Consider the following 24,005-nt stretch of genomic DNA (forward strand, 5'->3'; position numbering starts at 1 on the left):
CATGGAGAAAATGAGTCGTGGATACTGTTGTTAGGATTATAGGGTATTGTAAGTTACGTTCTATTTATGGTACTTAGGTAATTTGGTGTAAAATAATTTGTTCCTGCTACTCATGGTCTAGTCCAAGTAGAATTCATTTATGGGAAATCGAATCCATCAAGAACCTCAGAGCAATTGATCCAAGCATGAAAGAGAATACAAAGAATGAGGTTAGGGCCTCTCATCGACAAAGTCACTTTTGATTACTAGATTTAGAAAGTAAGGTGGTTTAGAGATATAGTACTCCCTCCTAATGATAGCTCATATCAATTGGTTAATCTTTCGGAAGAAGTGTAATTATCAGAAGTTGAGCTTGTCAAAAAAGAATTAGAAGCTGAAAAAAAGAAATAAGAAGAGAAAATTTGAGACTTCGCAAGAAAATAGGGTAATTGAAATATGAAACAGAGATACAAGTGAGCAGATTAGAAAAAGTCATAAAAGAACAGGATCTGGTCAATAATGATTTAAAAGATTTACACCAAAAAAATAAGAGGTTACGAGTTTAATTCAAAACTAAAAAAGTCACCAACTCTTACCTTAGTCAACAACGTGAAATGGATGAGCTCCGAGAGGGAATAAACCAATGGAAGGGCAAAGCTCAAGAAAAGCAAGGGGAGACCACTAGAATTTCTTAAAAATGTCAGAATTGAAAGGGATTATATTCTACAACCTTAACAAGATTGGTGGAATGCCAAAACGAAAAGGAAAGGTTGAAAGTCATGCAGTAAAAGAGAAAAGAAAGCACTTTGAAGTACTGAATGAGAAAGAATCACTTTATCGGATGATCCGAGGGTTGAAGCTACAACTGTAAGATCATAAGAACCATATTTCAGTAATGATAGATGAGTGGCATAGAAGAAAAAAAGATTGGATCTTCATATGTGATTCAGAAAGAGATGATCGCATGATGTGAAAAGTAAAAAGTTTAGGAAGGCAACAGTACATAGAGCACATAACCAGTCAAGTTTGTAAGGCAATAAAAAAGGCATGTGAGATGATTGAAAAGGTAGAAGCATTAAGACAAGAAGTCAATCCTGTAGGAGAATATGGAAAGCGCCTAGTAAACTTTGTAGACGAGGTAAAAGACCATTATGAGCAAGTCAAACACTTTTATGGATATAATTCTAGGATAATAAATCTCATGTAATCAAAGTTGTATGGAATCAATGAAAATTTCTAGTATTGAAATTTGTCCAGGAGTAAATAATTTTTCACTTGCATTCATGCATCATTTGCACCATTTTTAAAAAGTAAATTTTTAAAAAATAAAAATTTTGACACATGGTATTCTGATTTTTCTAAAAAATTTGTGGTAATAAAGGTTCAAGAATAGCTCGCCCTTCAAAATTTTTGACTCAACCCACTCGCCATTCATATAATACCATGACTCAAACAAGAATTATGAAGCAAGAATAGACCAGTTGATTTGAAAGAATCGAGAAAGCTCAAGAAGAACTAAGAGGGGATCTTAGTACAATAATGGATATGCTCAAGAAACTTGACAAGAAAAAAGTAGTGGAAAAAAATCTCAGATTTTAAGAGCAATCACCAGACATGATGGATCCTATTTACCCTCCAGGTATAAGCCATAACCGACTCAACCTTCTCAAGAAACTAGAGTACAAATTTTTATTCTCGGTGAATATCCTAATCCTTATATAGGAATGACATCTACACCTGTTCTGGGATAATTTCAAAATTTTGTTAATTCTGTTATGATGAAAAAACCACCCGAGCCAATCCTAGTTCCTGATTTGGATGATCCCAAAGAAAGAGAAAAGCTAGGGATAAAAATATCTGAGAAAGTGAAATATAATAATACTCAGGAAAAGATGAGGTTATTAGAAGAAAGGCTTAGAGCAGTGGAAAAAATGAATTCTTATGGTTCTACAAATGCAACCGAGCTTTGTTTAGTCCTTGATGTGATCATTCTACCTAAATTCAAGGTCTTTGAATTTAAAAAATATGATGGCACAAAATACCCGATGATCTATATCATCATGTATTGTCGAAAGATAGCAGCACATGCTCACGATAAACAGTTGTTAATGCACATATTTCAAGATAATCTTACAGGTTCTATAGCTAGATGGTATGTTTAATTAGATAGGACTCGTATTCGTTCTTGACAAGAGCTTACAAAGGCATTCCTTACACAATATCGGTATGTCACAGATATGGTTTCAGATCATCTATTTCTACAAAGTATGGAAAAAAATAACTGAAAACTTCAAAAAGTATGCACAAATATGGAGAGATGTGACTGCACAAGTCCAACCTCCTCTCACCGAGAAAGAAACAACTGTTTTATTTGTGAATACTCTAAAAGTACCATACTATGAGAGATTGATAGGCAATGCAACCAAAAACTTTACAGATATGGTGATATTGGATGAAATTATTGAAAGTGCTATAAAAAATGACAAGCTCGATACAGGAGAGATCAGTGGAGTAAAGAAAAGTGGAGCTCCTAAAAAGAAAAAAAATGAAGCCCAAGCAGTAAACTATATAAGGCAACAGTTCAGAGGTTTCACGCCTTACTCTATACCAGTCTACCAAACCTATTACCCTTTCATAAACAATGTTACACCTATCCATCATCCATATTAACCATACCAACCACTACAACCACCAACTTATCCATCCCATTTTCAGTCATCTTTTCGAACACCCACCTATTCCTATAGTCGTCTTACTGTACCTATAAGACCAGAATGAAGACCTAATAGTGGTCCAAGAGCCCTAAGAAATACCAAGAAAAAACTCACTTTCGATCCCATTCCCATGACATACATAGATTTGTATCCTTGACTTGTTGAGAAACATCTACTTGCTCCTGTTATTGTTGAACCTATGAAACCTCTGTTTCCCAAATGGTATGATCTTAATTCGTATTATGATTATCACTAAAGGAATTCAGGTCATTCCACTGAGAACTGTACTGCTTTGAAATATAAAATACAGGGATTAATCAATAAAAGAGTATTAAATTTTGATACCAATCAATAAGGGACTCCAAATGTCAATGGGAACCTTCTATCAAATCATACCAGACCATCAATAAATGCCTTAATTGATGGGCAAAGAAGCCACATGAAAGAAAAAATAAATGAAGTTAAGACTGCCATGGCTAGGGTGTTCGAAGTATTAGACAAAACTGACATGTTGAAGCCAATAGAACCTCAAAATTGCTCTGAAGTGATTAACTCAACTGAAAGCTGCAATTATCACAGAGGTGTTCTGGGGTATTCTATCGAGAATTATCATCAATTCCATCAAAAGGTGTAAAAATTGATGGATGAGGGTCGAATAGAGTTTTACCAAGAAAAAAAAGAGTTGGTGAAAGTTGAAGTGTCTACCATTAATTCAAAGAATAAGTTTGTGCGTAGACCAGTAACTATCTATTATGATGAAAAATCAACATCGAAGCTAGAAAAGCTCATTTCTTGACCAGTGGTGACAATTAAAGTTTTTGACCCTTTTTTATATCAAAATGATAAAGTAGTACCTTGGAAGTATGATTATAATGTCGTAGTCAACCCAGATACTGTCAACATAATGGGTGTAAGAGGCATAACTTAAAATGGCAGGTGCTATACCCCAAAGGCTCTAGAAAAAGCTAGAAAGGAGAAAGCCAAGGTAGGAGAAGAAAATGAAAGTCAGAGTGGTCTTGACGTAACCTCAAAAAAAGAATGTCAGAAGCCAGTATCTGAGAATGAAGCAGGTGAGTTTCTAAAGTTAATAAAACATAGCGAGTACAGCATGGTAAAACAGCTTAACAAAATGTCAGCCAAAATTTCGTTATTGTCATTATTGTTCAGTTTAGAGTCACATCGTAATGCTTTGCTGAAAGTGCTAAATCAAGCATATGTGTCTCACAATGCTTCTGTTGAATATGTGAAATAGCTTGTTGGCAATTTGATGATTTCAAACTATATCTCTTTCAATGATGAAGAGATTCCTCTTGAAGGTAGAAGAAGTACCAAGGCTCTTCACATTACTGTGAAATATAAAAGTCATATAATGGCTAAGATTTTGATTGATAATGGCTCATCCATCAATGTTATACCTGTGACTACTACGATAAAACTCTCTGTTGATGGATCTTATATGAAACTTAGTCATATGATAGTGAGAGCCTTTGATGGAACCAAAAAAGAGGTGCTAAAAGATATAGAAGTGCCATTACAAATTGGTCCATGCACTTTCAACGTGAAATTTCAAGTTATGGACATCTCTCCTTCATACAGTTATTTATTGGGTAGATTGTGGATCCATATGGCAGGTGCTGTCTCATCCTCATTACATCAAAAAGTTAAATTCATTATTAAAGAAAAGCTAACATGTATAGCAGGAGAAGAAGATTTATTGGTAATTCAATCGATGAATACTCCTTATGTGAAATCAACAGATAAAGCTTTAGAATGCTCATATAGATCCTTCGAGATTGCCAATGCAACATATATAGCTGAAAGATCTAAATTGTATTCATCACACTTGTCTACGATAACTAAAATGGTAGTCAAACAGCTTACTAAGATGGGATGGCGACCTGAAACCGAACTTGAAAAGAACCTGTAAGGAATCACGAAGCCATTAGTCATATATGAAAAGAGAGATAGATTTGGTTTGGGATATAAGCCAACAAGAGGGGACAAAATAAGAATGGTGAATGAAAAAAGAGATAAGAGGATAGCTAATCTTAGGGGATATGAGCCAGAGTCAGAGCTCATAATTATTCCATACCTTTATGATTCTTTTCACTCGAGAGGATACATTTATCCAGATTTATCAAGAGCCCCAAGTGCAGGATTCGTGAAAAAAATTTTAGAGCTGGCAATTCAAATGATAGATGATGGAGAAAAGAAGAGTCAAAGTGAAGAGCTGTTCGTGTACCCTTGTCCTTCAGATTTTGAGCTGGATAATTGAAAAGTTATAGAGCTGCCTATTATTTTTAAAACTTTGAAAAAGTAATGTACTATGAAACTTTAAATCTCTAATTACTTTTTACGAGTATTAGGAGATCTTTTATGGTGTGTTTATGTTTGTCATTTTAATAAAAGACTTAGAAGATGCATTTGCATTTCTTCTATTATTTTTATCTTCATTTTACTTTCCATTCTTTTTCTTCCATCATTTTCTTGCCATTTTGTTTTTGTGTGCCAATATTCTCTTCATCCTACCCTTTGCAGGGTCCCAAACAATGAACATGAAGATAATCATGGCAATAATCTCGGATTTGATTTTAAAAACTTAATTCATGTTGATGAACTTGATAAAGAGAAAGATTCAGATAACTATACACTGCCTCTTGATTTGTTAAAATTAATGAAACATGAAGATAAGCTAATTGAACCCCACCAAAAAATTACTGAATCAGTAAATTTGAGAGATGGTGAGAACAAAAGAGAGGTTAAAGTTGGTACATCTCTTTTACCAGCTAAAAAATAGAACCTAAAAGAGCTACTCCGAGAATATGTAAATGTGTTTGCTGGACTTACCAATATATGTCAGGACTCAACATTGATATTGTAGAGTACAAGTTACCTTTAAAACCAGGATGTAAACAATACAACAAAAGCTAAGGCGTATGAAACCAGAAATGCTGTTGAAAATTAAAGAGAAAGTGAAGAAAAAATTCGATGCTGGATTTTTGGAAGTAGCAAAATATCCTGAATGGGTAGCCAATATAGTGTCAGTTCTTAAGAAATATGAAAAAGTGAGAATGTGTGTTGATTATCGAGACTTGAATAGGACAAGCCCTAAGGATAACTTTTATCTACCTCACATCGATCTCTAGTGGATAATACTACTAGGCTCTTCATATTTTCCTTTATGGATGGTTTCTCAGGCTATAATCAGATCAAGATGGCTCAAGATGATATGGAAAAAACCATATTTGTGACCATGTGAGGGACATTCTGTTATAAGGTTATGCATTTTGGGTTAGAAAATACCGGTGCTACTTATCAAATAGCAATGGTGACTCTCTTTCATGACATGATGCATAAAGAGATAGAAGTGTATGTGGATGATATGATCGTAAAATCTCGTTAAGAAGAGAATCATATAGTCAATCTTAAAAAGCTGTTCGATAGGTTCAGAAGATTTTAGTTGAAGTTGAATCCTACCAAATGTACATTTGGAGTCAAATCAAAAAAACTATTGGGCTTTGTAGTAAGTGAAAAAAGAATCAAAGTTGATCCATATAAGATACAAGCCATCCAAAACTTATCTCTTCCTCATACCTCAAAAAAAGTGCGAGGTTTCTTAGGGAGATTAAACTATATTGCTCGCTTCATCTCTCAACTCATTTATAAGTGTGATCCTATTTTCAAGCTTTTCAAAAAACATGATCCTAGAGAATAGAATGGCGAATGCCAATAAGCTTTTGATAAGATCAAAGAATACTTATCAAATCCACCTGTGTTGGTGCCACCAATGCCAAAAAAACCTTTGATTTTATACTTGACAGTGCATGAAAATTCAATGAGATGTGTGCTGAGGCAAATAGATGAAACTGATAAGAGAGAATGAGTAATTTACTACTTGAGTAAAAAATTCATTGATTATGAGTCCAAGTATTCACCATTAGAAAAGATATGTTGTACATTAGCTTGGACAACTCGAAGGCTCTGACAATACATGCTTTATCATATCACTTGGCTCATAGCAAAGCTGGATCCTATTAAGTATATCTTCGAAAAACCTTCATTGACAAGAAGAATAGCACTGTGGTGAGTTATGCTTTCAAAATATGATATCATTTATGTGACTCAAAAAGCTATAAAAAAATAGTGCAATAGTTGAATTTCTTATTGATCGTGCTGTCGAAAATTATGAACCAATGAACTTGAAGTTCTCTGATGAGGATGTAATGGCCATTGAAGAAAATGAACTTGTTGAAAAATCATGGAAGATGTATTTTGATGGAGCTGCTAATACTTTGGGTCATGGTATTGGGGCAATTTTAATATCTCCTGATGGGCATTATTACCCCATCACAGTCAGGTTAAATTTTAATTGCACAAACAATGTGGCTGAATACGAGGCCTGTGTTATGGGTCTACAAGCAGCAATTGAAAAGAAGATCAAAGTGTTAAATGTGTTTGGAGATTTGGCCCTAAGTTGATTCGGTACCATAACTACATCTCTGAGTTGGTCAAACAAGTTAAAGAAGTTCAATTTAAGCATCTACCCAAAGAAGAAAATCAAATTGCTGATGCACTAGCTACTCTAGCTACAATGATTAAAATAGATGTAAATACTGAAATCCAACCCATCAAGCTGGATGTGAAAGATGTACCAGCATATTACTCAGGTGTTGAAAAAGAAGTTGATGGGAGGCCATGGTATCATGATATCATGTAATACATTAAAAGTCAGCAATACCCAGAACATGCAACAGAAAATGATAAGAGAACTATCAAAAGATTGGCTATGAGTTTCTTCATTGATGAATATATTCTTTATAAAAAAAGTCGAGATTAAGTACTCTTAAGATGTGTAAATGCAGTTGAGGCAAAGAAGATTATTGAAGAAGTTCATGATGGAGTTTGTGGGGCACATGTAAATGATCATATGATGGCTAGATAAATTATGAGGGCTGGCTATTATTGGTTGACAATAGAGAGTGACTGTATTGATTATACTAGGAGATATCATAAATGTTAGATTTATGCTGACAAGATTCATGCTCCGTCATTAACATTATACGTTCTGGCTCCTCCGTGGTCATTCTCTATGTGGGGCATGGATGTCATTAGTTCTATCACTCTAAAAGCTTCGAATGGGCATAGATTCATTTTTGTGATGATTGATTACTTCACCAAATGGGTAGAAGCTGCATCATATGCTAGCGTGACCCGATCTGTGATATGTAAGTTCATAAAAAGAGAGATAATATACAGATATGGGCTTTCAGAGATAATTATTTCTGATAATGCCAAAAACTTAAACAACAAAATGATGAATGAAGTATGCACTCAGTTTAAGATCCGTCATCGTAATTCGGCACCATATCGTTCGAAAATTAATGAGACAGTGGAGGCTGCGAATAAGAATATTAAAAGAATCCTGGAGAAAATGATTGAAACTTACAAAGATTGACATGAAAAGTTACCTTTTGCGTTACATGCTTATAGAACATCAGTTTGAACATCTACTGGGGCCATCCCATTTTTTTTGGTATATAGAATGGAAGCTGTGCTACTGGTCGAAGTGAAAATTCTCTCACTGAGAGTCCTGATGGAGGTAGAGTTAGAGGAAGCAGAATAAGTTCGAAATCGCTACGAGCAGTTAAACTTCATTGAAGAAAAAATACTGTCAGCACTTTGTCATGGTCAATTATATCAAAATAGGATGATGAGAGCACATGACAAGAAAATTCATCCACATTGCTTTAAGAAAAAAGACTTAGTGCTAAAAAGAATCCTTTCAAATCAACATGATAATCGAGGGAAATGGACACCAAATTGGAAAGGTCCGTATGTGGTGAAAAAGGCCTTTTTCTAGTGGGGCATTGATTTTGACAAAAATGGACGGAGGTGATTTGCCTACTCCAATAAATTCAGATGTTGTGAAGAAATATTTTGCTTAAAAAAAAAAAAATGATGACTTATCTAAGCTAAAAACCTGAAAAAATGGCTTAGAGGTGAAGTAGAAGCATCATCAGAAAAGATCTCATAACACAAAGGCAAGTATAGTTTGACGAACTCTGAATGATCAAAGAAGTCATCTGATTTAGTTTTAGAGAAAAAATCTGGGAATATTTTATTCATGATTATCTTGTGATCATTATTTGGGCACCTTTGTTTCAACTCAAACATTTTGCCATGCACTTGTCATCAGCTTAATGAAATATGTTATCTTTCCTTTGAAAATAATGCATATTCTTTCTTTTATCCTTATCTGATATTTTTGTTCATCATAAAAGTAAATAAGAGCAATGTGTGATTGCATTCTATTTGTCTTGAACTTAAAATGATGAAAAGAAAAATAAACATGAAAGATCTCAGCATTACTTTTAAAGTTAACAATGGCAAATGAAAAATGATGAAAAAGCATGACGAAACATTGATATTGTAGATTTTTTAAAAAGAAAAATATTGTGATCAGATGTTAAAAACAGATTGATCATATGAGAATTCAAATAAAAGAAGCAAAAAGTGAGAGATTTTGAGAACCTTTTTACTACAATGCATAATTTTGATTGCATTACATGCATTGCATTTAGAGCACTCAGTACATGAATCCATGAGAAATTGTAACAAAGATAGAAATTTTCCATTTCTTAATGAAAAACAAGATTTTGATAAAGACAAAGTTGTTGTGCCTCTGCTGAGAGGAGCTTTTCCAAATGAGAATTTTAAAATTGTTGAGCTTCTGCTGAGAGGAGCTTTTTCAAGATATGAGATTTTTAAAGTTGTTGTGCCTTTGCTGAGAGGAGCTTTTCCAAGATGAGATTTTAAAGTTGATGAGCCTCTGCTGAGATGAGCTTTTTCAAAAGAATTTTAAAGTTGTTAAGCCTCTACTGAGAGAAGCTTTTCCAAGAGAGATTTTTAAAGTTGTTGAGCCTCTGCTGAGAGGAGTTTTTCTAAGATGAGATTTTAAAGTTGTTGAGCCTCTGTTTAGAGGAGTTTTTTCAAGAGAATTTTAAAGTTGCTGAGCCCCTACTGAGATGAGCTTTTTCAAGAGAATTTTAAAGTTGTTGAGCCTCTGTTGAGTTGTTGAGCCTCTGCTGAAAAGAGCTTTTCCAGATGAAAATTTTAAAATTGTTGAGCCTTTGCTGAGAGAAGCTTTTTCAAGAGAATTTTAAAGTTGTTGAGCCTCTACTAAGATGAGCTCTTTTCAAGATATGAGATTTTTAAAGTTGTTGAGCCTTTGCTGAGAGGAGCTTTTTCCAAAAAATTTTAAAGTTGTTGAGCCTTTGCTAAAAGAAACCTTTTAAATTTTCAAAAAAATCGATTGAACCTCTGTTGAGAGGAGCCATTTTCTGTCGAACCAAAAAAAATTTTTTTTTCTTTTCTTTTCTCAATGTTTCATCTTTCCAAACAAAATGGTTATTTGTTTGTCTTTGCCTTATTCCTGATTCACAGAAATAAGTAAAGAGAGACAACTGTAAACACCATTTTTTTATCTTTATTATTATTATTATTATTTATTTAATTTTTTTTTGTTTTTCTTTTTTTCTCTTTTTTCCCGTTTCTGCGTTTTTCTTTTTCTTCTTTCTTTTTTTCCTTCTTTTTTTTTCTCATTCTTCTTTCTTATCCGATTCAAATCTAATGCATTAAATGCACAATCCCTAAAGTTCAAAATCATCGCCGCTAGCTGCCAGCGATCGATCGACGAGCCTCTATCACTCATGACAAGCGTGAATCACCAGTTGAAAAAATGGGATTCCAATCCCTGAAGATCTGCGATTTGAATCCTAGCAAGCTCTATAAATAAAGCTTGTAATTTACAAAATAGAGGGAAGGCAGAACCGAAAGGAAAAAAAAGAAAAAAAACCCATTTTAGCTTTCTGTCAAAAAAAAGAGGAACAAAAAAATCACAGTCCCCAAGCAAGGGAACCCAACGCCAGAAAAGCTACCTACAAAAAAAAAATAAAGAAGTCAGTCGATTCTGTCCAAAAAAAAAAAAGGGAGATCGAAACTTTGAGCCCCGATCTACGTCAATCAGGGTTGTTTTTGGTGAAAAGGAGACCGAATCCGGAAAGATCATGTCGAAGAAAACTTCCAGAAGAATTTTGACATTTTTCGGCAATTGGAAACAATCGACAGCGACTACCGACAAAGACCCAGACGGTGGCCAGCACGATGGTCTGGCGACCCAACGGCGAGCTCTCCCTAGAGCTCTCTTTTTTTTTTTTGAAAAACCAAAAAAATGAACAAAAAAAATTTTCAGTTATTTATAAAAAACATTAAAAGCAAAACGATGTCATTTTGAGCATAGGGCTAAAACAACGTCGTTTCGGCCAAGGAGGATCCACGCGTCAACCCGTGACCTGACTCAAGATCCTCGCACCTGATCTGACGACGCACTTCTCAATCAGCCTCTAATCGATCTGACTGAATCGAAACCGAATTGCCCAGACGGAACCGAATCGGTACTGAACCGTTGATCCACTCAGACTGAGCCGAACTGTCAGACTGAATCATCAAATCGAATCGTGCGTTGATCGATCCGGTTCAGATAAAAAAAATTTTTAATTTTTCTTATTTTTTATATATTATTTTATTAATATTTATGCATATTAAAATATTTATATTTGTTAGATTAAATGTTGAAATATGTGGTTAAATTTTCTTTTAATTTTGTTAATTTTTTAAAATAAACTTTAAAAAGCAAAATAATATAAAAATAAATTGAATAATAATACTAAAGTAATAAAAAAATGAAAGAATAGGAAATTTTTATCCAACGATGAGATTCAAAGGTATTCCGAGTAGTGATGCCTATGAAATCTCTAGATGAGAAGAATTTTTTTTAAATACTACCAGTATGTTGGAGTATTTATAAAAAATTTTCAATATAATAAAAATTTTCTTTTTATTAGTAATAAATAAAAATTGATTAATATAATAAAAATATAAGTAATAAAAATGAGAAGAAAGGAAATTTTATCCAATTATGAGATTCTAAAAGTATTCCGAGTAGAGATGCTTTAAAAAATCTCTAGGTGAGAAGATTTTTTTTAAATATTACCAGTGTATTGGAATATTTATAGAAAAACTTCAATACAATGAAAAATTTTTTTCTTCTTCAAAATTAAAAATAAAAAAAATTTAATAAAACAATTAATAAAATTTTTGAAAAAAAGAGAATAAAATGTGTGCATCAACATGTTATTATTTGCATTGCATACATGACATAATTTTTTACGAAAAGTAAATTCGGACCTCCGAGGATGAGATTCTAAGGTATTTCGAGAAGTGATGGCTAAGAAATCTCTAGGTGAGAAAAAAAATTCTTCTAATGTTACTAACGTACTGGAACATTTTAAGAATTATTTCAATAAAAAGGTTTTAATTTATTTTTCTCGAGAATAAATTTTTTTTAATAAATAAAAAATCAAGGAAATTATTTTTCGAACACCGAAAATAAGACTGTTTTTATCGAAATTGAAGGAAAACATGTAGTTAATTGATACCGTTTTCAACGGGCGCTGTGAGGGTGCTAATCCTTCCCCACACGTAACAAACTCCCGAACCCAGACTGTTGCGCAGACCCTAAAATTATCTTTTTAATAAATTTTAATTAATTTTAAGATTTCATTAAAGGGATATATTTTAATAGGTGACAAATCGTACCTAGCCAAAAAAGATTGGTGGTGACTCCATTATTTTTATTTCGTTTTCACATTCATCGGGTGAACACAAAATCGTTACGACAACATGCATTGCGTTTGCATTATTGTTTGAACAATACATGAATATATTTTGGTGAATATTTGAATCTTGGCTAGTCATGCATTTGTATCATATAGTGAACATTTGAATCATGATTTAGAGTATGACATTCACATTATTGTGAGAATCTAAACTGTTACATTTGCATCATTAAGAAAACATTTACGTTATTATCATGACATTCTTTATATACAAAATTTTGACTTTAATGAAAGATTGAGAATTTTCATGATAAGAAATTTTAAACTTTTTGAGGAAAGCTTTTTAAGATAAGGTTAGGAATCCTCGAATGAAAAAATGTTTTATGAGAAAAACATTTAGAATTTTAAAGTTGTGGAGCCTTTTAAATGAGCATTTTCAAAGTTAAAAATAATGAGAATCTTTAAGGAATTTTGAATGAGAATCTTTATTTTTGAAATGAGAATTTTTAAGAAGTTTTAAATGAGAATCTTTAAATTTTAAGTGAGAATCTTTGAATTTTAAATGAGAACCTTTGAATTTAGATGTGAAATTCTAAAATTTGTTGAATGTGAATCTTTGAACTCGAATAAGAAGCTTTGAAATTTTGGATATGAACCCTTAAATTTTTTTAATAAGAACTTTTGAATTTAGATGTGAAACTTTAAAATATATTGAATGTGAATCTTGGAACTCAAACGAGAAACTTTAAAATTTTAGATGAAATCCTAAAGTTTTGAAACACTAAAATTTTTTTATAAGAATCTTTGAAATCTAAAAAGTGAATCCCTAAAGTTTTTCAAATAAAAATCTTTAACCTTTTGGTGTGAATCTCTAGAATTTTAAAATGTAAATCTTTACATGTTGGATGTGAGCCTAGTAATTTTGATGTGAATTTGAGTTCTTGAGAATCTTTGAATTAAATGTTGGATGTGAATCTCTTAAATGTGAATATGAGTTTTTGCAAATCTTTATGTCTTACGAACCTGAAAATTCTTATAAATATGAGTTTTTGCGATTCTAAAATTTTGAGAATTAAATTTTTGTGAAACTAAAATTTTGCAAATTTAAATTCTTAGAATCTAAAATTCTTATAAATCTTTAATTATTTCGAATCTGAAAATTCTTGCAAAATTAAAAATTCTTTGTAATTTTTATGAATCTTGAATAACTTGTGAATCTTTGAAATCTTTAAGAATCTTGGATCTTTACGAATCTTTACAATTACTAAACTTTGAAATTCTTTAGGAATCTTAGAATCTTTGTGGATCTTTGATTTTTGCGAATTTTTTTAATTATGAATTTTTGAAATTCTTTGTGAATCTTGAAACCTTTGCGAAACTTTTAATTTTTACGAATCTTGAAACCTTTACAAATCTTAGAATCTTTTGCGAATCTTGAAAATTTTTGCAAACTTTTAATTTTTTGTGAATCTTGAATCTTACAAATCTTTAAATCCTTATGAATCTTTGTTTTTTATGCAAAATTTTGAATTTAATTGCAAATCTTTGAATTTTTTAGATAACTTTGAATGTTTTGCATGTCTTTAAATTCAAATTGAGAATCTTTGAATTTAATTGTGAACCTTTGAGATTCAAATTGGGAATCCTTGAATTTCAGTTGCAAATTTTGAATCTTTATTGTAGATGCAAACTTTAAATTTTTTCTTTGTAACAAATTCAGACGTAATAGGTGTCAATATTTTTGCACAATTCTTATTTCAAAAAAATACGCAGAGAGGGATAGCTGTAAATATTTCATTTAGTCCAGAGTCAATTTATACTTTAAGATTAGGCTTTGAATTTTTTTATTTTTTGTATTGTATTTAGTTTAGAGTTATTATTATTAAAAAAATAAAAAAAAGAATTGTTTTGCCGAAACTTGAAGAGAGTTCAATTTTAATTGGGTTGTTGAATTGAAAATGCTTTAATTGACAAAGAACTATAAAAGAAAATTGGTTTGAGAGATGGATTTGGATTAAAAATCCAAAGTTAAAGTTGATTAGGAGATTCAAACCAAGAAAACTCCTTTTCCTATTGTTGTTGGGATTAGTGGCCTATAAAAAGAGCCTATTAGGATCAATTAAAGACAATCAAGAATCAATAAAAAAAAATCAAGAAAGAAAGATTCAGAAAAAAAAAAAAAGCAAAATAAAATTAAGAGTTTTTTTTTTATAATCTTTTATTGTGTTTTGGGTTTAGATAATTAGGATTTTCTTTTGAAAATTTTGTGTTGAGGAAAGGAGTTAAGAAGAAATATAAAAGAGAGGCATTTATAAAAAAATTTTGGTAACAAAATTTTCGAAGGTTTCACCATAAGCTATTTTTTAATGAAACAAGAAAAAAGACAATGGGGTAGAGAAGTAGGAAAAGTAAAATTGACCTAGTTCGAGGATCCAATCTATTAAAAAGCTCAAATCTTAACTAGTTCCAATAACTAGCAAATTAAAGTAGGCAAGCACAATTACAAAGGCCAACGTGCTTTAGAATCAATTGCGGCTCAATTTTTTATATTTACTTTTTACTTGTCTTTTTCTTAAGTTCTAGTTATCTTTGTATTTTATAATAATTAATTAATTATTTGTTTGTTTATTTGTTTATTTCATTTATTTTATTATTTATGTATTTATTTATAAATATTTTTTTAATTAAAAAAGGAAAAAAGAGGGAAAAATATTTTTTTTTAAAAAGAATTTTACCAACATATTGGAGGGTTCAAAATTTTTTAAATAAATATTTAAATAAAAAGAATCTTACCATTATATTGGAAGATTCAAATTTTTAATAAATTATTTTAATAAACAAAAAACTTTACCAACATATTAGAAGACAATTTGATTTTTAAAATAAGTTTTTACTTATATATTGGAGAATCTTATTAATTTTTTTATACAAAAAAAATTTGAAGAGAAAAAATAATTTTCAATAAAACCTTACTAACATATTGGAATGCAATTTGGTTTTCAAAATAAGGTTTTACCAATATATTGAAAAATCTTATGATTTTTAAATATAAAAATTAATTTCTAGAAAAGAAATAATTTTCATAAGATCCTACCAACATATTGAAAGATAATTTCTAATAGAAAATCTTCCCAATATATTAGAAGATATTTTTAAAAATAAAAATTTTTTTTCATAAAATTAGATTTTGAATATCCGATGATAGAATTACTAAAAGTGTTACAAATAGTAATCTCTATGTAAATTTTTAGGTGAAAAATCTTTTTTAAATTTTACCGACATATTAGACAATTTAAAAAAGATTTTCAATATTAAGATTCTCACAAAAATTTCAATTATCACAAATAAAAATTTTTTATAAAAATTAAATGAATTTGAGGGTGGAGCCTAGAGTAACAAATAATCTCTTTGAAAACTCTTGAGGTGAGGAGATGTTCTTGAATAATTACTAACATATTAGAGTAATTTAGGGGTAATTTCTTATATTAAATTATATGGTAAGTTTTTTTAGGCTTTTGGATAACATAAAATCAAGTTGGTACCATCATTTGGGTGAGCGATGTAGGGGTGTTGTAATTTTTTTCACATGTAACCATATTGTTGAACCTAGTTCTGGTTTCGTAGATACGAATATACTTTTTGATGATACTTAAATTAAGCTTAGGATATTTTTTAACATGAGACAAATTCAATTAGGTGATCTATCGCACTTATACTAAAAAAAATTGATAATAACTCTTTAAGTCAAAAAAAGATTGATAATAACTCTTTAAGTCAGACTTAGATATAGATCTACAGATTTATATGTTATCACACTTACCATCCTTAGCAAAAGGCATATATTTAGGTATTGGTCATATTGTATTAACGGTTGTGTCTGAAAGTTTGTCAACTTTGAATTTTGTAGTTCTTGTCAAGTTAGCTTTCAAGTATTCACACAGAGTAATATCTATCAAATGCTTATTTTCATTGGTGGGCTTTTATCTATGGCTGATACTGATGCAGCATTGTTTTTATTCGTATGCAGGGAAATCTTTCTGGAGTTTGACCCAAGTGCCGTTTCAAAACTAAATGAGAAAAAGATAGATGCTCCTGGAAGCCATGCCAGCTCTCTGCTATTGGAGCTCAAGATTCGAGGCATTATTGAAAATTCTCGTCAAATATGCAAAGGCAGGGTCTTATTTTCATATTGCTGAAGTAAAATGCAATCTCTTCTAGTGTGCTTTGGATCACTGATGGTTTAGCAAATAAAGCCATAGCTTGCATGGTGAAAAACACCATCAGTCATAAGTCGTTTCGACAATCTACACCCCAATGAATTTAAAAAGATTCACTGTTCTTTTTATAATTCAATACCAATTTTCTGTTATATGCAGGTAATAGATGAGTTCGGGTCATTTGACAAGTACACCTGGAGCTCACAAGCCAGTAGTTGGTCAATTCTGGTAGCCTTACCAGGTTCCAGTAAAGAGTCCAAAATCATAGGTGATAAGCAAAGATCTCGTCAGAAGAGGATTCCGAGGCATGGGGCCAACAGTCATATTCATTTATGCAAGTGGCTGGACAGACTAATAACTATCTCATTACTTGCTAACAGCCGTATAATCTATTGGTAGAGCGCTGGACTTTTAGTTTCAGTAACTAAGATTCAAATCCTAACAATTTCAAATATACACACACACACATATATATATATATATTTATTTATTTATTTATAAACTAAAGAACTTGAGGAGACAATTGACTTGGGATAGCATGTCACCTACTTTCAAAGTATATATAGTACCATATATGATATAGGATTTTGGTTGAGAGGCTGCAATTTGGTTGTTGATTGAGAGTTTTACACCACTTTAATGTGGTGGATGATTTCTATGCTGGAGAATTATTTGTGTCCTGATCTAGAAATTAGGAAGAAACTTGCTGCATTTATTAATGTCAATTGACTATTACGGAAATGTTCTCATCAAGAACCTAGATGTTGTTACAATCCTCCTTACATTTTTCAATCAATAGAAATTTCCACAATTTCTTTGAAGAATATCTGTATCAATTTGTCACATCAAGTGAGTTGGCTAGAAAATTTTCGCCTCCAGAATGGGAATATTTTCATTTTAAAAACCAGAAAATCTTGGCATTAGAATCTAGTGTGGGACAAAGGGAGATCAAACGTGTTATAGAATATGGACTGACAGACAACGCAAATGGTCAAGTTGTTTGTAAGAATAATCCTTTGGCAGATAGTTGAGGTTTGTCGATATTGTCCGGAAACTCCATGATATAAGAACAGGTCTGCTAACTGAGTAGCTCATTTTTGGTTCCCAGCTGGCTGGCATTTGGTGGCTTTTGGCTTAAGACTTGATTTTTAGAAATCAAAATGTTCGGGATTGGAACATGTGCATGCGGAGGCGCACACGCTTGGGACCTAGTCCTGGATGGCTTTTCTTATTCTGTGTCTTATTACAACACAACTTGAAGACTGAAGACGTGCAGAACATGTTATGTTTTGCAGTTCATTGTCACCGTACTCATTTTACTTGCTTTTTATTCTTACTAATTTATAATATATATTTTTTGAAATGGATTAATAATAATAACAATAACTTCAAAAAAAATTTAACAATACTAACAAAAGATTCCATCCAAAAAATATAGAAACATGCATTTATATTGTCTATTCTAATTTGAAATTTTCATGATTGTTTTCACAAAAAAAAAAAAAAAACCCTTCACAATTAGTATTGATTCAAATTTTTACATATATACCATAATAAATTATCACATATTTGCAACATGAGATTGAAGACATTATAATTAATAGACTGAAAATTAAAACTCAACATAATTTAACATTTACATATATGTTTGATCATTTTTGATGGTCGAGATTTTTGTTTCCATACACTTCTGTTAATCATTTTATATAGATTCATGATTAACGTGAATTACTTTGAAGGACTACTAAGGATGAAGAAGCTCATGACACTCCAACACAAGCATCAGTTTGTGGATCAATCTATTAACCAGCAGCGGCTACATTTTGCCTTATCTAAATTATGACTCTTAATGGCCATAAATCATTTTCTTCTCCTTGGTTTTTGTTGTTGAATTCCACCTTGAGAAGTTGAAACCTTGTCATAGATCATAAAGCATTTTCCCTGGTTTTGTCTCTCGTGATTAGATTGAATTAACTATACATATATATATATATATATATCCTGTAATCAAGAAATAGGGAAGGCAGAAAATGGTTTCCATTCTTCTGTCTTATATGTGAACAATCGATTTGAGCTTAGAACATTTTAGAACGCGTTCCAATGCATTGAAGTTAGCACTGTCCATGATTAAGGGAAGGCCTGCCATTGAACTTCTCTTAGACGAATTTCGTAAATAATGTTAGAATTTACGATCGAAGTTCTGTACATGGAAATTAGAACTTATTAAGCCATTAAGTTCACTTGATGCTCAAAATTTCTTTTGGAACATGAAATGAAAAACACTTGATGTTGATACTCAAATTGAAACAATATTTACAAGAAGCTGATGCTTGAACAGATTGCAAATTCTATTTTTCTTTCCTTTTTGTTTTTCCAATTCTTTTGCAATGTTGTATACATTTACAACATTCTAAGTTCATAACAATCTACTTATAGCTCATAAAATATCATAGAATCCTTTGTCAGCTGGTATGTTCTCCCAGCAAGATAAATCCTGGAAGGGAAAGGAAAAAATGAAAAGTCTAATTGGTCTATATTTTGATATTTCATCCACCCTTCAATTGGATTTTGTTGAAAACATTCTTCCTGAAATGGCTGCTGCTAGTGCTGCTGTAAAATTGGGGTCATTTGTCAAGGAAGATGCCATCTGTTCCACCAAATAATGTCTGACTTCTGGTGAATCCATTTTTGGTTTGGAGTTTCTAGCTTCAGGATCAGTGCTGGACTTAGATTTTGAGAGGTCTAGAGTAATGGTTGGTCCAGATGAGTTAAGCGAGGCTGAACAAGGGACTGAACCAAGGGTCACACAACGGCTTGAACCTGATGTTGGTTCCATTTGGGAAAGGGGAAGATGGTTGTGTTCACCTTCATAAGTTGCAACTAGAACAGACTGATCATCAACGCTTCTTTGCACCTGAAAACATGAAGAAAATCAAACTTTTATTTGCAGCTCAAAATGTTTGTGACTACTCGGATTGTTAGAGTTTGATTGTAATATAATGAAATAAGGACAGCTAGGCTTGCCTTCTTTTTAACAGGGCAGCTTGGAGCAAAAGAACACTTGAAGTAAGCTCTTGGGGAAGGATTATCCCTGGTGACCTTTTGGCCATATTTCCTCCACTGATATCCATCCTTTACAACCTGAAATACAAATCAAGATCGCCAAATTAAGTACATGTGTAATCAACTTGAATAACAAAGTAAATATTTAGTACAAAGAGGCTGCAGCCTGGAATAGAGAAAGAGATTGCATATATTAAGATTTAAATTTCAGAGCTGCTGAATGTCTATGGCTGCATAAATCAACCGAGCTTCGGGTTCAAGAAAGTAAACTTTGAAATACTTAGAATCTAATGAACTGAGCAATGATTTTATGAACTTACAAGGCTAGTATCAGATGCTTCAGTCCTGACAGAAACTCTTGAAATTTTGGCCTTGATCATTTCTTCTCTGGGTTTCTTGCATGATTCTTCCTCAGTTGAGCTGCTTTCTGAATTCCCAATGATGCCAAAGTTATTATCAATATTGTTGTTGCTGCTTTCAGACTTCCTTTTCTTTGGAGGGCTATGCTCTTTTTCAGTGTTCTTGCTCATTACATCCATCAACTGGCTTTGCAAAGCATTGTAGCTCTCACACATTGCTGTTAGCATTTGTGTTAGCTTCTTGTTTTCTGCTCTAACACGGTTCAATTCTTCCATTAAAGCACCAGTCTACAAAATAAACAGCATTAACTCAGCTTAAAAAATAACACCAAAAACATTAGGATATTGCAAAGTTTTCAAGGTTGTTTGGTTTCCAAGAAAATTAATTCTCCTGGATGTCAAATTTCTAACTAGTAGCGAATTCTTAGGCACCAGAAACATAAAATCATCTTAATTTTATTGAAATCAATTCACATCTAAAATTGTATAAGATTAATATTCATGAACTTACCTCTTCTTTCACTGAAAGTTTGCTTCCAAAAACAATTAAGTTGCTACCTGACTCCTTCTGAAACATAACATGTGGAAAAGCTTCTGATCAGTTTAGCAATTCCAGTAACAGGAAAAGCACAAGAAATTTTCACAATTTCCAGATCAAAATTTTGACGTACCGGAGTTTCAAGTCGTAGGGACCTAGCTGAAGCATTAAGATCCAATGATGTATCCACCCATGAAGAAGTATCCATATCTTTTTCTCTAAGTCTAGTTTCTTTCAATCTTCTAGCAAAAACGCAGATCAAGTATATCCAAAACCTGGAAGCTGCCTCAAATTGACCAAGTAAGAAGCAGAAGCAGAAGCAAGTTTTTGCTTGAAAACCTTCAACTGAAGTTCCAAACCAAGTTCTCCCAATTGGCTCAAAAGACCCAAATCAAGAAAATATATATAGAAAGAAGAAAAAAAACAAGCTGAGGAAACTTGGTGGAAAGATAAGATGAACAGGTCAAGAGAAGGCTGGCATGTGCTGATAATATTAAAGCAACAAGGCTTTGTTTCTTTATATAGAAGTTAATAATATGGAGAATGTGCTGGAAAAATGAATTTATTTACAAAAGAAAAAAAAAATGAGACTAAGTGTCGGTTAGGTTTAAAAATTTGTCAAAAGTCAAGCACACCATAAAAGTAATGAAACCTTGGTGCTGTTTTATTCTGGGAGAAGTTCATTGTTGACCAATCTCTATCTAAAGAAACATAAATCTGTCTACTTTTGCTCTTTTCTGAAAATATTAATGACATCAACTGGACTTGGGCTTTGCTTTCTTGTCACGTTTTCAAGGAATTTTCCACGTTTCAAGAATCACTTCTATTTTAGTATTATCATACTTTTGTTCATTGTCATTACATGATTCCCTGTTTTTGTTTATTGTGAATTCAGGCGCATTTGCAACGTCTATTCTTCAATACATGAATCACTACTATTTTATGATTGCATTTGTTTATTGTCTATATATTATAGTATTTTAATAATTTTTTTGGATAAGTTATAAGTAAAACATTCTTGCAATCAGGTCTAAATTGATTAACACTCTGTTTAAGATGATTATGAAATTTATTACTATTTTCCTTAAATGAGCTTTTTTTTTTAAATAATGAAACATTTTACAAAATATTTACCTTTTTCTTCAAAATTAAATTAAAAAAATATAATAATAAAATTTCATTTTTTCGCCCATGATATCTTGCTTGGGTATGGATTTAATTTAATTTTATATTAGATCTGTTTAGTTATATTCTAATTTATTGATTGTTTTTTTTATATTTAAAATTATTAAAAAATGAATTATGATGACTAAAATTAAATATAATATTTTACCAATAAATCATGCAATTAGTGACGTAATGTTAATAATTTAAATCAAGTGAATAAGAAAATTTAATTTTGAATTAATTGTTATAATTAGTTCGGTTGTTAATGTAGAGGGAATATCTTATTGGGATATATTATATGGCATGGACCTAGGACTATCCAAATCAATAAAGTGCTTCAATGGCTTGGAAAAATTAAGGTAAAGTATCATAAGTATATATTAAAATATAAGGAATAAGATCTACCTAGAAGTTGACCTTGAACATGAATTCCACATGACATGAATAATTTAATATCTCATTTGATCTTAGCTTTTGCTTTTAATTTTTTAGGTGATTTAGCAAAATGAAAACATCATTCAAAAGAATGGAACTATACCGTTCAATTATAATAACATGGTGCTCAGCAAAACGTGCATTATAAAGTAAACAGCTCTAAATAATTAAATAAAAAAACAATTGATTGGATAATTAATATCATACTAAATTTTGATTTTACTAATTGTATATAAAAATGTCGAAAATTTCCAAAGGAAATATTAATGCTTTGTGATTAGAATATGGGGCTTTTAACATGGAGTTTTCAAATTCAAATACTAAGCAGGTTCGAGTTTATAAAATGGAAGAAACTTACCTGCCACCATACTGTCTAAAGTCAATTAGATGTTATATGTAAAAAGAAATTATTATAAAGCGTTGAAATTTAAAAATTTTTACTATTAATTTTTTCTTAATATACTTGATTAATATTCTAAGCAACTTAAAATATATTTTAAAGAAAAAGAAAGTGAAAACATTTATTAAGGATGGACTTTAAAATATTGAAAAAAAAAAGACATTATTTAAACTTTCTTGTTATTTAAACATTATTTAATAATCATTTGAAAAATTATGTATGTAAACTTTATTGTTCTTTAATTTTTTTATCAAAAAATAAAAGGTTTTAGACTTTATTCAACATATCCTCTCTATGAATCAGCCCAAAGATGTTTATCTACAAAAAACATGATGAATTCATAAAAAAAATTATTTTTAAACAACTTTTCAGTGGATTCAAGCCTAAGCAACATTTGAACCTATCATAAGTTGATAATTCTTTAATCTTATTTAAAATATCCATTTAAATGTATTTTATTTTGGTCCATTGTTTTAGTTTTCTTTTCTACTTTAAATACTTTGAGTGCTAAAATAAATTAATTCATTGTTTGCTATTATTAAAATGGTATACTTATTTACTTAGTTAAATATTTTTTTTTGATACATGGGAAATTGTCACCATGCTTAGCTCGTGTTTTCATTATCATTTTTTTTCAAATTTCATAACCACGTTCAACATATAGTTTTGTTATATAATTGGTCCTTTGAAACATAATAAAATATTTAGTTGTATAATTTTCTAATAATATGACTAGATTTTCAAAGAAATTAATATGATTGGATCGTTTTGAATAATTGGTAATTCAAATTTCAATGCTAAAATTTCCATTTAAGACTAATTTTTGAATAGTAAATCTTCAAATCTTAGCCATCAAATTTCTCCAAATTTTTAAGATTCAATTATATATGATGCTTTAAAAAAAGGGGAAAAAGAGAGGGATAAATTTAGGAGCAAAGTTGGTAAGCATGGTTTAAAATAAACCCAAAAATAATAGTCGTATGTGATTGAAAATTATTTTCTCATTGACCCTTTTATCAAATCTAGAATTTAGCTTTGGTCAATATTGCTCATTTCTTATCCACAGAAATGAAAAGAAGAGTGCTAACATGCACATATCAATCAACCAAATTGGACTTTACACGTTTTATTCCTTTCACATTTTAGGAAAATGACAAAGACAACTAAACAAAAAGTCCCTATGGTTAGGTGATCGGCCAAGTGGGATTTTGAATAAATTTTTTTTAATTTATTAATTAATAAAAAAATTTATTTAATTTTTATTTTAAAATATATTGAGAATATTAATATTTTTATAAACAATTTCACGTCTCTCATTATCAATAAATTAGATTAGAATTTGAATAAAAATTTTAAAAAAATTAATCGAACTGAACCAAATCCGTAAATTCTCCTAATTGAATATTTTTTTTTATTGGCCATTTGATTTTTTTTAATAAATTCCTTCTTTTAAACT

General features: G+C 31.0%; 1 protein-coding gene across 1 annotated transcript; it reads right to left on the reverse strand.

The window, feature by feature from the left end:
• Positions 1 to 18,860: 18,860 nt before the first annotated feature.
• On the reverse strand, positions 18,861 to 21,031 carry WRKY40 (WRKY DNA-binding protein 40). Its single transcript, XM_022859005.2, has 5 exons — positions 20,681 to 21,031; positions 20,521 to 20,577; positions 19,971 to 20,297; positions 19,612 to 19,728; positions 18,861 to 19,501 (listed from the first exon to the last, which is right to left on the reverse strand). The coding sequence occupies exons 1-5, from the start codon at positions 20,753 to 20,755 to the stop codon at positions 19,145 to 19,147; spliced, it is 933 nt and encodes a 310-aa protein (XP_022714740.2). The 5' UTR covers positions 20,756 to 21,031; the 3' UTR covers positions 18,861 to 19,144.
• Positions 21,032 to 24,005: the final 2,974 nt, after the last annotated feature.

Source organism: Durio zibethinus, chromosome 26, assembly GCF_047325235.1.
Source record: "Durio zibethinus cultivar Kanyao isolate XHJ-2024 chromosome 26, ASM4732523v1, whole genome shotgun sequence".
Taxonomy (NCBI): domain Eukaryota; kingdom Viridiplantae; phylum Streptophyta; class Magnoliopsida; order Malvales; family Malvaceae; genus Durio; species Durio zibethinus.

Excerpts from the sequence above, each read along its gene's own strand:
- WRKY40 (XM_022859005.2), bottom strand. The coding sequence starts at position 20,755 with ATGGATACTTCTTCATGGGTGGATACATCATTGGATCTTAATGCTTCA. Across the intron at positions 20,578-20,680 it reads CCCTACGACTTGAAACTCCG|AAGGAGTCAGGTAGCAACTT; the intron begins GTACGTCAAAAT and ends GTTATGTTTCAG. Across the intron at positions 20,298-20,520 it reads AACTTTCAGTGAAAGAAGAG|ACTGGTGCTTTAATGGAAGA; the intron begins GTAAGTTCATGA and ends TTTATTTTGTAG.